At 40.9% G+C, this 15,827-nt stretch overlaps 2 protein-coding genes across 3 annotated transcripts; one reads left to right on the forward strand and one right to left on the reverse strand.

Moving 5' to 3' along the window:
- On the forward strand, window positions 1-7,907 carry smad9 (SMAD family member 9). The gene is made up of 8 exons (XM_050040057.1): window positions 1-109; window positions 1,891-2,441; window positions 3,245-3,460; window positions 3,729-3,986; window positions 4,137-4,247; window positions 5,865-6,086; window positions 6,794-7,050; window positions 7,369-7,907. Exons 2-8 carry the CDS (start codon window positions 2,246-2,248, stop codon window positions 7,510-7,512), a joined length of 1,404 nt encoding a protein of 467 aa, XP_049896014.1. The 5' UTR covers window positions 1-109; window positions 1,891-2,245; the 3' UTR covers window positions 7,513-7,907.
- Window positions 7,908-8,488: 581 nt separating this feature from the next.
- On the reverse strand, window positions 8,489-11,415 carry rfxap (regulatory factor X-associated protein). 2 transcript variants are annotated; one of them, XM_050040124.1, is made up of 3 exons: window positions 10,699-11,415; window positions 9,202-9,312; window positions 8,489-8,945 (listed from the first exon to the last, which is right to left on the reverse strand). In XM_050040124.1, exons 1-3 carry the CDS (start codon window positions 11,101-11,103, stop codon window positions 8,841-8,843), a joined length of 621 nt encoding a protein of 206 aa, XP_049896081.1. In that variant the 5' UTR covers window positions 11,104-11,415; the 3' UTR covers window positions 8,489-8,840. The 2 variants fall into 2 exon arrangements, with proteins under 2 accessions (XP_049896081.1, XP_049896080.1); XM_050040123.1 differs by having other exon boundaries at window positions 10,675-11,412.
- Between the last annotated feature and the right edge of the window lie 4,412 nt (window positions 11,416-15,827).

The following is a 15,827-nucleotide window of genomic DNA, read 5'->3' on the forward strand; positions in this document are numbered from 1 at the left end:
ACACACACACACACCTTCGCAGCTCCAGTGTGCTGGCTCGACCTACTACAGACAGGGAAGTCTCCACACGCATAAGTCTGTCTGCGGTGCACTTGTTATCACAACAGAGGTGAGTAAATGAACACATTAAATATTTCCAGAGATTTAGAGTTTGTTTTTTTATGTTCAATGTTGTGCATTTGTTGCCAAGTTGAATATTTTAAGACGAGTGTTGTGACATGCAACTTTTTGTGGATTCAGTATTGCTCTATGACTTTCACATGTTGACATGACTGGTTGTAGAAGAATATAATGTTACAGCTGAGTAAGGATCAGTGATCAATACATGGATTTACTACTTTTAACACAAATTAAAGAATATTTAAAAGTGTAATCAGAGTACTTTTTAATAGATGTACTTCAGTGACTGGTTGAACTTGGGTTTACAGTGACATGTCATCAAACTATAGCAAGTTTGGATGCCAGGCTTCTACCATCAAGGTGTGCGTCTGGAGATTTGGGCAGATCCTGGATCTTGTAGCGGCAAAGCGACTCTCTGCTGCCGTAGTAAAAGGAAGCTGGCGTGTTTACTTTTTTGGGAAGGGGTGTCCTGGTGATAAAGCATTAGGTAATTAGCCTATCTGAGCCTGCAGACTGAGTGACGCCAGCCTCCATAAAGCAGCAGCAGCGGCAGACTGATGCCGCATTGAGCCCGTGCGCTTTTGCTGTCATTGTAAACCCCAGCTGTCTTGTTTGTCTGCGGGAAACCGGTGTTGGTCACATGAGCACGGGACATAATGTAGGTATGCTGATTCACACTACTTATTACCTGTGTGTGTATTTTCAGACGCATCCTTTTGGGAAGCCACAGAGTCTTAAATTTAAGTGGAAACTGTGATGTGATTGTGTGTTTTAGAATATTATGACTAAGTCAGAAGCTTTGCCTTAAATTCACCTTTTTAGACTTTTTGCCTGCCAAGAGGAGGTTTTCTAATCTGCATTAGATGTGCACAAACAAACAAACTAAAGAGCAGAACGAGCAAACAAGCAGTTATAATCTGACATGCAAAATGGATTTACTACAAAAACTTTGGGTCAAACATGATACTCTGTACCCGGACGTTCTGCTCCAGGAGATAAAACAAGTGGATCACCATTATAAACTTGCTGTTGAGTTTCAGACATACTTTACTGTATGAATATTTGGGAAAAGTTGGAGTGATTTATTAGTAAGAGTGGTGCACACTGATAGATAAGAACACAAGTAGACCACCCAAATAAAGTGGGATAGACTAAATAGTTTATACTATACTCTATGTCTTCTATACCACCTAGCTTTTAGATGGACACAGACAAACACAAAAACAGGGAGAGCTCTCTCCCTCTCTCTGTCTGCCTCCCTCCCTCTCCCCCTCCTGTCCTGTGATGTGTTCTGGCCAGACAGTATGGCTCCTGGGCGTCAGTGGCATGATCATAGAAACAGAGGCCAGAAAGGACATTCCTCATTGTTGGTGAATCTAGAAATGAGCTTGGCCATCTCACCCTGCTCTTTCTGAGACGGTTTTTGGTGCATGTTTTCTCCATAGAGAATAATAAGGTTGTTGTGCAGCTTGTAGGAGATCAGTTCGATGCAGGCATGGTCTCTGTATCGCAGCCTCCTTATCATGGAAATTCACCTCTAATTCCCACATTGTTAAATATGAGTAGAGTTTGCTCATGTGGCGTTCAGTCTTTGACTTGACTCTGCTGGCTGTCATCGCTCCAGCTTATCACCTCAGTGACTTTGGGTGGATTCTCCTCACAATTAAATCCCAAGGTCTCTTTTCTACCTAACCGCTGGACTTTTTCTCCAGCCATGCATCTGTTTCAGCTAAATTAGCAGTTAATACTATCTCTCTCTTCTCTTGCCAGATGATTGAAACTTGACCTGGAATTCTGACTGTGCGAGGAACAACCTTCCCTGCAGGAGGCTTCGAATCCAGAGCTGCTGGATCCCTTTTGTGCCAACACAGAGAGGGGGGATTTAGAGTTTGTGCTGCACTGGGGGAAGTTCAACTCCTCCACTGGGCGCTGTGCGGAAGTCACAGCGGAATACAAAAACAGCCTCTGTTTACACAGACTCATCACGCTACCTCTTTTATCCTTACTTCTGTCCTGGCTTCTCATCATTTGCCTCCTGTCCTCAAGGGAAGTTTTATCCCCCTTTAACAGCATTCATCACGTCATCTCGCCCCCGCCCCCCCCCCCAGCGTTTACTCATCTCATAATGAACTCCTCTGCCTCCATTACATCCCTATTCTCCTTCACCAGCCCGGCGGTGAAGCGCCTGCTTGGCTGGAAACAAGGGGATGAGGAGGAGAAGTGGGCGGAGAAGGCTGTAGATTCTCTAGTGAAGAAACTAAAGAAGAAGAAGGGGGCAATGGAGGAGCTGGAGAGAGCCCTCAGCTGCCCAGGACAGCCCAGTGAGTGTCACAGTTTCAAACATTCAGTAGTAGTGTAGTCCAGTGGCTCCAAATCTGGAGGGCCCCCCCAGGAGAGAGTCACAAGATGAACATGAGGGACTTCAAGATTATTTACAGGATAGGGAATAAGACAAACTTCCGCTACACCAAATAATTACTTTAATTTACCTCTGAGGGCCTCTAAGAATTATCCAAATAAAACAGTTTAAGAGGGAAAAGTCCCCTGCAACTAACTGACAATATGCAACATGTGACAAGTACTGCTTTATTTTAGTGGTCAAAAGATTGGGAACCACTCGTCCAGTTAGTAAAGAGTATGTTTTATACCTGTGAAGTCGCATGTTTGATTGCAACAGATCCTATATGCCAATGTGTCCTTGCACAGGATGACTATTTTAAGCTGCTATGGAAAAAAATCCTGTTACTTAAAGCCTGAAATGTGAAATTGTACTCGTCTGATGATCATTTAAATCACCTGTAGAGTGACTTACCCTGCAGAGCCTTCAGGTTAAGTGAAGACGGACATCTCATACAAGTAGATCAGTTGTAACTACAAACTTGAAAGCTTACAATGATCTCTTTGTACCCTGCAGACTTCCATTTTAAAACTGCGTGAGGTGTAGTAACTGTATTAAAAACACTAGACAAAGTGCTGAGTGTTAATTTCTATCATATCGTCATGGTAACAAATGTGTCTTATCATGATTAAAGCCTCAAACAACAGAGGTTTAAACACACAACACAATCTGCCCATTTCTACAAAGCTGTGATGAAGTCCATGCTGTTTCATTTGAATCCTTCAGGCAAGTGCGTGACCATTCCACGGTCGCTAGACGGCAGGTTGCAGGTGTCCCACAGGAAGGGACTGCCCCATGTCATCTACTGCAGGGTGTGGCGCTGGCCCGACCTGCAGTCCCACCATGAGCTGAAAGCCCTGGAGTGCTGCGAGTTCCCGTTCGGCTCCAAGCAGAAGGACATCTGTGTCAACCCTTACCACTACAGGCGCGTGGAGACTCCAGGTACACACATTATCACAGAACATCTTCTAAACCTGCTGTAACAAATAAGATAATTGCTGAATTTCAGTATCATAACAGTAAAGCTTTTGTGGGTTCCCAAACAGAGACAGGACATTTGATCTAATACAGCGCTCCCAAGCCAAAAGGATTTGCAGTAATATGATCTTTTATAACAGCATCTGGCTCTTGCTCTTGCTCTGAGTCTCTCTTTGTCTCTGTTCCCTCCCTCTCTACCTTTTTTCTTTTCCCCTCTCTCATCTTCTCTCAGTGCTGCCACCAGTTCTGGTCCCACGCCACAGCGAGTTCAACCCTCAACACAGTTTACTGGCAAAGTTCAGGAACGCCTCCCTGCACAACGAGCCTCTGATGCCCCAGAACGCCACCTACCCAGACTCCTTCCCCGCGCTGCCCTGTTCCTCCTTCTCCTCCTCCCCTTCTTCCTCCCTCGCCCAGTCCCCCACCTCACAGAGTTACCCCAACTCCCCCAACAGCTCCGCAGAGCCTGGCAGCCCGTATCACATCACAGGTAGGAATCAAAACAAGCAAGCTGATATGTTGCGGTCAGTGTGACTTGCAGGGAAACACCTGTCACACCAGCAGGTTTCTGACTTAATCATGCACATTAATTACGTTCCCCTCTTGTCCTCTTCCTGTGATTTGTGACATGCTTCTCCAGCTGAGACTCCCCCACCTCCGTACAGCATGATGGAGACGAGTCCTCCAGAGGATGTGAAGCCCAGCAACTCCACAGAACCCATCAAACTCACATTTTCAGCTCCACACAGAGGTACCTTATCTAATACAAGGAGATGTACAGAAAATAGAAATGCATGCATATTAAAGGAATGCTTCACCCCCAGAATGACCATTTTCATATCGATTACTCACCCCGTGTTACATTAAATTAGTCAAGACAGTTTTTCCCGCCTCTATGGTGAACGAAGCATCTAAAGAGGGAGAAACTCTTGATGAAATGAAGTCATAGGGATCTGCATTTTACAACACAGTATAATCCAAGTTTATCCAGTCGTATGCTCAGTTATTCCAAAAGAGACAGTCCCTCCCAAAAGGGAACTGAACAGAAAGTGAAACTTATCTATGCTCTCTTCTGACAAAATATAATATTACCTAGGTGATCACAGGAGCTGCTCTACTGCTGCCGAGATCAGTAGTTTGTTTGTGTTATTGTGTGACTTTGGTGCTTTAAAGCAGTGGTTCCCAACTGGTGGGTCGTGGTCCAAAACTGGGTCACGGGTCCATTCTGAATGGACCAGAAGCAACCCGCAAATGTGTCAAGTTTTATTTTAAAGTGCTGTTTCCTCCTGTAGAGTGAGTGACAGCTGTGTAATGGACAGCTACTTGAGAGAAGCCCCTTTTACACTGCCAGATTTTCCGCGAATGTTGGGCCGTTTTGCCGGCAAGCTGCGAGCGTTTAGACACACAGAGCTGGATTGGTGAGTTGATCCGAGGTGCCTAATTTTCCGCCTCGTAGGGTAGTCATATTGGCGGAACCCTTTTAGTTTAAACAGACCGAGGCGGCCTTCCGCAACGGGATGGGGCTGTTGATGACTTGTGGGAGGAGCTATTGATGACGCTGCACATGCGAGCCACTGGCGGTGGATAAACAGGAAACTGCCGATAGCAGGAATTAGCGAGCAGCTAGTAGCAAGAGGGAAATGCAAACCTGACAGACTCTGTAAAGATGAGCAACTGGGGAGACAAGGAATTGCGCAGCCTCCTTGTCCTCGCAAATGAAGAGGCCATTAACCATCAGATGACGGGGACGGTGAGGAACGGGCCNATGCTGAGCTACACGTTTTGTTACTTGCTCACGCCCCCCCATTGCCCCGAAAAAGGCGCATTCTGTATAAACAAAATTAGGCAGGCGGCATTTTGCCGCACTCCCCGATTTTGTTTTCATACTGCCAATGCTGAAAAAAGACTGATTGGGCTTTCCTGCAAATTTGCACAATTCCTATTTAAAAAGAGCGAGAGACAGCAAACTAGCTCTATGAACGGACAAACGCAAGTATGACATTGAATATATTAACTGTGTGGGACTTAAACTAACGACTAAGGAGTAATCTGGACCCTGTGGCCGGACCAGTCGAGAATCTCTGGTTTAAAGGGTTAGCTCAGATCCACCAAAGTCACACAATAACACAGACACACTGCAGACGCAAAGAATGGTCATTTGGGGGGTGAAGTATTACTTAAAGTAACAAGCAATGAGATGAATGTGTCTACGGATAGCTGTTGTCACACTGTTTATACTGAGAAACAAATCTCTATAGCTGCAGGTAATGTTGCAAATTTTTGCGAGTATCTAAAATGAAATAGACCACAGCATATTTTATTCATAATGCCCACCTCTAAGTCAGCCCATCCTTGCGTTCCTGTGTAGATTTACGGCCTGTATGTTACGAGGAACCGGAGTACTGGTGTTCAGTGGCTTACTACGAGCTCAACAACCGGGTGGGGGAGACTTTCCACGCGTCGTCCCGCAGCGTCTTGGTGGACGGCTTCACAGACCCATCCAACAACAAGAACCGCTTCTGCCTCGGCCTGCTATCCAATGTCAACCGCAACTCCACCATCGAACACACACGCAGGCACATAGGCAAAGGTAGGCTGGACGACTCAGGCAGGTAATTCATATCAGAACACACACTTGTATCATCATACATCAGGTGAAAGCTCGAGCCGAGGGAAAGGTTGTTCGCAAACATGATTCTACACAGTTTTTTTTTATCGATGCCCACTGAGTGCATGTGCCTTGATAAGCAATCACATCACTTCAGGCTTCACACTCAGCTTGTCTCCTTGTGCTGAATCCTTCAGGCCAAATGTTGTGTTTTTTCGTCTCATGGGAAAAGAGTGCAGAAAGCCTGCCTTTGTTGGACAGAAATCAAGCCTCTCTGGGTTACAGTAAACTTTGCACTCTGTGGTTTTGAATGATAGTGGTGACACAAAGGGTTGAGGGAAGCTGGTCCCCAACTCACAGACACTACTGACACTACTCAGACATTCCTCATTTACAAGCAATGATGCCCTTGTGGTTTTCCTCTGGCAGAATATGGGAAAAACACAGTGTTTTCAGTTCATATACAATGAAGTGATTGAATATGTTTATCTTTGATTATATGTTTTCTTGGATAAATGCTGTTTTTTATGAGCTTTTGACATGCTATGACATTTTAAGTGTTTGCAAAAGAAAAAAAAAACAGTCATTTTACTGTGGTGCAAAGTTCTAAACATTCCGGTTGTTTATTCACTTGGTCTCGACTTTATCATTTCAGACTGTCTGATTTTCTCTTCCATTCTTCCTCTCAGGTTTACACCTGTACTATGTGGGCGGTGAGGTGTACGCAGAGTGTCTGAGCGACAGCAGCATCTTTGTCCAGAGCCGCAACTGCAATTTCCAGCACGGCTTCCACGCCACCACCGTGTGCAAGATCCCCAGCGGCTGCAGCCTCAAGATCTTCAACAACCAGCTGTTCGCCCAGCTCCTTGCCCAGTCTGTTAACCACGGCTTTGAGGTCGTCTATGAGCTCACTAAGATGTGTACCATCCGCATGAGCTTTGTGAAGGTACTGAGCTTTTTATAAAATGAAACACTTGGGAATAGGTGACATGTAGCCACAGAAATGCAAGTGGCGAGCATTCTTTCTTCCCATAATTCCGCTTGATACTGACACGGCTCATTAGGAAGGGTTGAATAACCTCTCAGGGTTTCTCATCGTAACTTAATATGCTGTTTATTTTGGGCTTGATGTGCTGTTGAGCATGTCAAATCCTTCTGTACACAAGGTGGGATTACACTTACTTACTTAGAATCCATTAATTTTAATAGTTAACTGAACTGTCAATATGAGCAGCCAAGATTTATGACTGTGTCTTCTCCTCAGGGCTGGGGTGCCGAATACCACCGTCAAGATGTGACCAGCACCCCCTGCTGGATCGAGGTACACCTGCACGGGCCCCTGCAGTGGCTGGACAAGGTCCTGACACAGATGGGCTCCCCTCACAACCCTATCTCTTCGGTGTCATAAGATGGACACAGGTGTGTGCTGTTCATCCTTCACACAGGTAGTCGTAGATTCTGTATGTTCTGCTATGTCTGGGTTTTCTGTCCTATGGTCCTTCTTTTAACATCTCAAACAAAATTATCGGTCACTTGCAGATTTGTCTCATCATGCAGCATAACTGAAATTGTGATATTTATAGCTCATGTTAAATAATTAAGAGTTCCTTAATTTCAGTGAGACTGTGATAAAGCATTTATCGTCTCTGTTGTTATCGGGACATTAGCTGCACTCCAAGACAAGACAAAATGGGATATGTTTGTAGGTACTCAAAGATTTGTGTTATTACTTGTTGTAAATGTTATTACAGTTGTATGTACTGTACTTCCATGTGTTGACTTCATGTACTGTTTGCTTTTTACTTGTATCATTAAAGTTGTTTTTTCTGTAAGAATCCGTATTTTTACAACCCTTTAATTTATACAGCTATTTCCTCATGTTAAAGAACGAAGCATCACGTTGCAATACAAGCACACAGTCTGAGACACTGCTCATTCTCTCAATATTTGCAGCATAATTTTACTCTCATATTCACATATACACTTCGACTTAAAAACACAGGAACAACATACAGTAGATTACAGTTCAACAAACTTGCATGACCAATATTCATCCCACTAAACTTTATCTGTCTTACTTTTTGGATGCAGTTAGAATTTACTGTTTGGCTGGCTTCAGATAAGCAGGTATATAAAATCGTGTGATAAAAATGAGTCCTTACGGCCCCATGTGACTGAAAAGCAGCTCCAGACATGCATTACACAACTGATTGTCACATGTAACAACACTTACTTTCTTCGAGAGAAAACAGATAGGAAAGAAATCAAACACACAAAGAAACTGTTATTTTTTTCAGCAGTGGAAAACAAGGATCACATTGAGCCCACAGGATTATTTTGTTGGAGAACTGAGGCGCCAACATCTGAATGATTTAGATGGGACGTGTATAATCCAAAGCCTTTATTATTATCATTATTATTATTGCCACGTGAAGAAATATAACTAAAAGAAAGACTGGAGACTGAAAAGTAAATTCACAATGAGTAAATATGATAATAAATAGCACCACACATGGTTTGATTACATGGTCATTTTGCAGCTAAGAAATTCAAGCCCTCATGTTTACCATGCCTTTAAAACGTCCCTTGGTTTCCATGTTAATCCTTCCTCTGTCTGGCTGAGAGCATTCGTGTTTACAGTGTATGGTTACAATCCTTTTACGCATGATGTGCCAGTGATTCTTCAGTGCTCTCTATACATCATAAATACTAAGGTAAAACACGGCCCAACCGGCATCAACAGCCCTGAAACTGCTGCTGTGACTGGCTGCGGCTCTGTGTGGCCAGGAGCTGCTGCTGCTGCTGCAGGAAGCTGATCACCTCTGGACTTCTGAGCAGTGACTGAAGGACACACACACAAACACACACATTCAAATTTCAAAGCAAAATGTGACATACCTCTGCAGATAAAACACCTGTTTGTATTCTTTTGCATTTGTAGGGAAGAGAACGCCTTGAGCCAAAGTTCTTCTATACATTAAAAACTGTCTCTTAAGCTTGGGTCCACACATCTCCTCAAAGGGAGGGGTCACTGAGTAGTTGATGAGTATGAACATTGTGCAGATCATATGACTTTCTTATGACAACAATAACTTACCAATCTTTTCTGGTTGAGGACCTGCTCTATCAGGGAGGGTCTGGCTGGCCGGTCCCCCATGGCACCCAGACGCTGTTTGTTCACAGACACAGGCCGCTCCTCTGAGTTTTCCTAATTAACACACCAAAAAAAAATAAATTAAGTGATTAACTGAGGGAGTTTTGTTTGTATTGTGGTTCAAAAAAGTCTGAAAACAGGGTCAGGGAACCACATGAGCCAATGAGTAAAGTCATGCACTAAAAACTGGGTTATGCCTCTTAAATTCCTTTCTCTTTAGGGACTGTTCTTTACTTGTCAGAGGAGAGGGGTGGCTGGGGTGTGACTTTTATCTTTATTATGAATTATGAATGAATTTTTTCACCTTTGTCGTGCATGCTGGTTAGTTAGTACAAGAGTTATTTTTGGCCATATTTGGGGCCTGTCCCATTTCTATCCCTTAAATCTTCCACTTGGTATTGATTGCCCTCATTTGCGAGATAACCCTTGATGAGGGAAGTGAGAAATATTAGGGTAGAGATCTTTCCCTCAGAAATGGGACACCCCTTAATGCAAATCGGCGTGGCCGACGTGCAGGCATACGTCACACATAGTAGCGATGCAATTAAAATGCCGGCTCCAGCGCTTGTGTTGTGGCGTGTGCTGTTTATTCTTCTCCGTCTGATGAATCAACGGAGAATGCTGAAAACAGGAGGCGCCTACGACGTCTTCTAGTTCTGATCGATTTTGTTCGAGTAAGTCGATTTGTTTAAGTATGTTGATGCTGTGTTCAACCGAGATGCTGATGAGTTTATGCTAGTCCAACCATCTGTTGTTTGTATAGCCTACATTCCGATCGTACAGTGACAAATTGTTTTCCAAAACTTGCCGAAGTTGCTGACTTTGCAAGGTGTTCTGGGAAATTTCGTCTTCCATTTTGCTGTAAGTGTGGGTCGGGGCTCCCTTGGAATCTAGGGCGGGCTTTAAGGGTTGGAAACCACTTCCACTCCCTCATTTCTGGTTTGGGACACCACTAGCCTAAACGTGAAGGCACACAACCAAGTGCAAGTGGGTATTTCTAGGGGAAGTGTGGGTATTGGTACAGGCCCTTCAACTTACTATTTTAAGCTCAGATTTGGTTGTTTGTTTTTTGACAGAAACATTTTAAGGGCCATCGGAAATTCGAATGTCAAATGATAGTTTGAGTTTATGCAGGTTCTAGCTACAATGATTGGTGTAATTTTGTCAATAAAAAAACATGCCACAAAATTCAACCATTTAAATATAAATTCCCTCCCCAGTGCTTAAAAAATAATTTGACATGCCTCCCCCTTTGCACCACACCTCCCCCTCACACGTAACGAAAAGTCCCTTGGTCAGCTACATGTAGACATGGTTGTAATGCAATGGTTTGTAGTATGGAAAGTCTCCACCACACCATGATGGGTTCAAATAAATGCATATGGACATTAAAATTATTATGAAGCTGAATTTTACATCAAGTTTCCCACTGGACATTGCCTGATCACTCTTCTTCTTCTTGTACTTGTCTTTGTACATCTTGTTGCGGTGTTTCTTGCACATCCACGGTTTCCTCTGCTTGGCCACCTGCGTTGTGGTCTCCGTGCATCCCTCATAGGTGCACTGTTTAGGAGCATTGTCGCCCTCCGAGGTCTCCTCGTCGTTGAGTTCCTCTGGGCTGGCGGCGCCGTCTCTGGGATCCGACGTGTCCAGAACGTCGCTCTCCTCGTCCGGATCATCCACGTCGTAGGAGGAGGCGTTGTTCTCCGGTTCGTGCGGCGTTATCACGTTTCTGCTGTCGACAACTCCGCTCTTACTCACGTAGTACCTCTGTCCGTCTTTAGTGAGCAGGAGAGTGGAGTCTTTGTCTTTGTTTGCTGAAGCTGAAGTGTCATCTTCACTCATGATTGCGGTGTGCAAATACAGTGTAGCAGCAGCTAGCTAACCACCATCCCTTTGTAGTCAGCTCACGTTAGCTAGCTTAGTTAGCTCGAGGAGTCGCTCACTGACATTTGCCCAACAGTTTCCTATACTAGTGGACGTTTAGCTGCTTTTTAAAGGCGGTGTGTCACGAATACACCATGTTTTGATAGATAAATCTTATGATTTCTAGCCGCCTACCGTGGTATTTCCTTACGTTCAGCTTGTCACTGCTCTGGCTGCATTTCCATAACAAGCACTTTCTTCTTCGCTGCAATGGTTCCGTGTGTTAGACTGACACCTAGTGGCCAAACTAACAACTGCATTCTCCTCACTCCTATCGACGGTGATACAAGTTCCGGAACTTTTACAGAGGCTAAACAAGCCCCTGCCTCGGAGTAGGTATTCAGATGGTACAAATGGTACAGATGGTACAATCTCTCAGGAGCAATTATGCAGTATGTATTATTAAATTATTGTAACCCGAATAATCAATAAGAGCCAACAGCGACATATTTTATGACATACTATACTATAATTTTTAATGGCATACTATACTATACCACTATAATATTTTTATGCCATACTGTACTGTACAATTTTATGGCATATTATATTTGTATTCTATGCCATGACATTTTTTGTGTGACATACTTTAGTAACATTTAATGGTATTTTTCTTTTTTTTAATGATGTAATTTTATATGGTATACTTTACTATGACTTTTTAAAATGACTTTATACTGTATTATACTCCTTTCTACATACTATACTATATATTTTTTCAATTGCACCCTCTAGTGTGATATTTTTATGATTTCTGTTTTTATGGTATCCTATACTGTGACATTTTAGACATACTACTGTATATTATAACCTTTTCTATGTCATACTATACTATGACTGTTTTTTGCATGAGAGTTGTTCCTGGTCTCCCGATGGGGCTGCCGTCCCGTGGACAGCTCTGACCTGGGTAGCTGAAGGGCACTGCACTTGGAGCCTCCTGTCTGCCCAGGTCGGGGTGGTCTCTACGGCGGCGCTCCCTGTGGCCGTGGTCCGTGGGCCCTCACAGTGTGGACGGTCCCCAGAGGTGGCTTTTTCCTTGCCTCGGGTCTCAGTGCTCAGCCATGTCTCTTTAGTGATAGCTAGTGTGTGTGTGTGTGTGTGTACTTATGTATCTCTATGTGGGGTGGGAGGGTTGGGTTTTCTCTTTTCTTTTCTGTTTTGGTTCTTTGTTGTTTTTAACCTCTGTGAGGCACTTTGCGTTACTGTCGTATGAAAAGTGCCATATAAATAAAGTTGATTTGATTTGATTCTATATTATAACATTCTTTGTGACATAATTTTGTATAACATTTTATGGCATTTTTCTATTACATCTTAGTACTCTATCACATTTTTATGTTAAACTATAAAATGATGGGTTTTACTTTTTTCGACATACTATACAATGACTCTTTTTTTTGACATTCTACTATGACTTTTTTTTACATACTATACTATGACTTCTTTTGACATACTATACTATGAAATCATTTTTGACATAGTATACGGTTACATTTTTTGCCATGCAATACTATGACATTTTTTTTGACAACCTATACTATGACATTTTTTTTGACATACTACACTATGAAATCATTTTTGACATAGTATACTATTACATTTTTTTGCCATGCTATACTATGACATTTTTTTTGACATACTATACTATGACAGTTTTTCGACATACTACAGTATGAAATTTATTATAGCATACTTTACTATAACCTTTTTTGACATGATATACTATGACTTTTTTTTGGCATACTAAACTATGATATTTTTTGGCTTTTATTGATATGCTATACTATTAGGGCTGCCACGATTAGTCGACTAATCGATGACTAATCGACTATTAAAATAATCGGTGACTATTTTAGTAGTCGACTAATCGGTTTGATTTCATTTTTCATAGAAAAGTACTATAAAAGTACCCCAAAATACTCTTACTGCAGCTTCTTACGTTCAGATATTGGCAGCTTTACACACTCTCCCATGACGGTGAACTAAAACCCTTTGGCATGAGTATGAAACAAGACATTATATGACGTAATTTTGGGGTTTGGGCGAGACAGACCGACATTTTTCAACATTTTAACACATTTTTCAATGAAATGATTAGTCGACTAATCGAAGAAATAATCGACAGATTAGTCGACAATGAAAATATTCGTTAGTGGCAGCCCTATATACTATGGATTGTTTTGTTTTTTTGACACACCATACTATGACATGTTTCATGGCATAATATACTATATCTTTTTGTTTTTACATACCATATTAGGAAATTTTTATGACTTCTTTCTGACGTACTATACAATGACATTTTTTTTGACATACTGTACTATAATTTTTGACCTACTATACTATATTTTATTTGGCAAACTATAGTATGACATTTTTGACTTTTATTGACAGAATATACTATGGCATTTATTTGACATACTATACAATAACATTTTTTACATACTATACTATGACATTTTTATGACTTTTTTGATATATGACGCTTTGACATTTTTATTAATCTTTTATGGCATATTGTACTATGACTTTTCTCTATGACATTTTGATGACATACCATCACTTTGTTAATGACATTTTTATGGCATACTATACTATATTTTTGTGGAAATGTATATACAATGACTTAAATGACATTAAACATGACAAAGTTTAAAAAAGGCCAGCTCAGTGAGTGAAAGAGGAGTTGAAATGGACTCTCTGGAGTCAGTTACAGAGAAGAGGATGTTGTACAAGTCGATTACCATCCTGGCCAATGTCTCCCGCCCCCTGCACGTCATGCTGGTTGCAAAGAGGAGTGTCTTCAGCTAAAGACTTGTAACCCTAAGGTGTTCTAACAAGCAGCACAGGAGGTCATTATTCCTGCTGGTGGTCAACAAACTTTTCAGTTCATCCCCACTCTGCTGCAGTATGGATATCAGAGGACTGAGAAGCTGCTGAGGTCCTCCTGCATCCTGACATTAATACCACCTCATTGACCCAGAGTTACAAAGATAGCACTTGTGACCTCAAACTGATGTCACAAGTGCTATCTTTGTAACTCTGGGACAGTGCAATAAATGTTGTGAACTCATTATTACACCCTTTTTATAATTTGCTCATGGTATGCATACACATATGTTTGAGGCACAGTTTGTTTTTGCCTTTATGCTTTTGTATGTTAAACTCCTAGGTTGGTGCTTGTGTTTATGATATTTGTTTCGTTGCACTGTTCCACTGGTCAGTGTGATTTTGTTCATGCAATGCTACTGTGAAAATTGCTTCCTGGGGATGAATAAATTATCTATCCATTGGTCTGTCAATTTTTTGTTTCATTTTGATGACATCATATGACAATTTTATGATAGACTATAGAATCACTATTGTTATGACATACTATATTATGAAATTTTTGTGACTTCTTTGACATACTATACGATGATGTTTTAGACGTGCTATACTACGTTTTTAACATACTGTACTATGAAGTGGGTTTTTTTTGACACACTATACCATGACATATTTCATGGCATAAAATACTATTTTTTTTTTTTTAAATACCATACAATATAATGTTTATGGCTTCTTTTTGACATACTATAAAATGACATTTTTTGACATACTATACTATGATGTTTTTTCAAGATTTATGACGACATACTATATTATGGTATTTCTTGACATTCTATATTATGAAATTTTTGTGACTTCTATAACTTACTATACTATGATATTTTTGACATGCTATACTATAACTTGTTTGACATACTACTATATATATGAGGGGGTTTTTTTAACACACGTGAAATTTTATGAGATAATATACTATATCTTGTTTTTTACATACCATACTATAAAATTTTTATGACTTCTTTTTGACATACTATTAAATGACATTTTTTGACATACTTCAATATCAGATTTTTTGACATACTATACTATGATGTTTTTTCTAGATTTATGAAAACTTACAATACTATGACTTTTTTTTATCATATTTTGGATGACATACTATACTATGACTTTTTTTCAGGATTTTGGACGACATACTATACTATGACTTTTTTTCATGATTTATGACGACATACTATACTACGACTTTTTTTCATGATTAATGTCGACATACTATACCATGACCTTTTTTCATGATTTTGGAAAACATACTATACTATGACCTTTTTTCATGATTTTGGACGACATACTATACTATGACTTTTTTTCATGATTTATGACGTCATACTATACCATGACTTTTTTTCATGATTTATGACCACATACTATACCATGACTTTGTTTCATGATTTTGGACGACATACTGTACTATGACTTTTTTTTGTCATATTTTGGACGACATACTATGCTATGACTTTTTTTCATGATTTATGACGACATACTATACTATCACTTTTTTTCAGGATTTTGGACGACATACTATGCTATGACTTTTTTTCATGATTTATGACGTCATACTATAATATGAATTTTTTTCATGATTTTGGACAACATCCTATACCATGACTTTCTTTCATGATTTATGACGACATACCATACTATGACTTTTTTTCATGATTTTTGACGACATACCATACTATGACTTTTTTTCATGATTTTGGACGACATACTATACTACGACTTTTTTTCAGGATTTATGACGACATACTATA

Source organism: Epinephelus moara, chromosome 3 (genome assembly GCF_006386435.1).
Source record: "Epinephelus moara isolate mb chromosome 3, YSFRI_EMoa_1.0, whole genome shotgun sequence".
NCBI classification, from domain to species: Eukaryota; Metazoa; Chordata; class Actinopteri; order Perciformes; family Serranidae; genus Epinephelus; species Epinephelus moara.

Excerpts from the sequence above, each read along its gene's own strand:
- smad9 (XM_050040057.1), top strand. The coding sequence starts at position 2,246 with ATGAACTCCTCTGCCTCCATTACATCCCTATTCTCCTTCACCAGCCCG. Across the intron at positions 3,461-3,728 it reads CAGGCGCGTGGAGACTCCAG|TGCTGCCACCAGTTCTGGTC; the intron begins GTACACACATTA and ends ATCTTCTCTCAG. Across the intron at positions 6,087-6,793 it reads ACGCAGGCACATAGGCAAAG|GTTTACACCTGTACTATGTG; the intron begins GTAGGCTGGACG and ends TCTTCCTCTCAG.
- rfxap (XM_050040123.1), bottom strand. The coding sequence starts at position 11,103 with ATGAGTGAAGATGACACTTCAGCTTCAGCAAACAAAGACAAAGACTCC. Across the intron at positions 9,313-10,674 it reads TGTCCAGTGGGAAACTTGAT|GAAAACTCAGAGGAGCGGCC; the intron begins GTAAAATTCAGC and ends TGTGTTAATTAG. Across the intron at positions 8,946-9,201 it reads TCCTCAACCAGAAAAGATTG|TCACTGCTCAGAAGTCCAGA; the intron begins GTAAGTTATTGT and ends TGTGTCCTTCAG.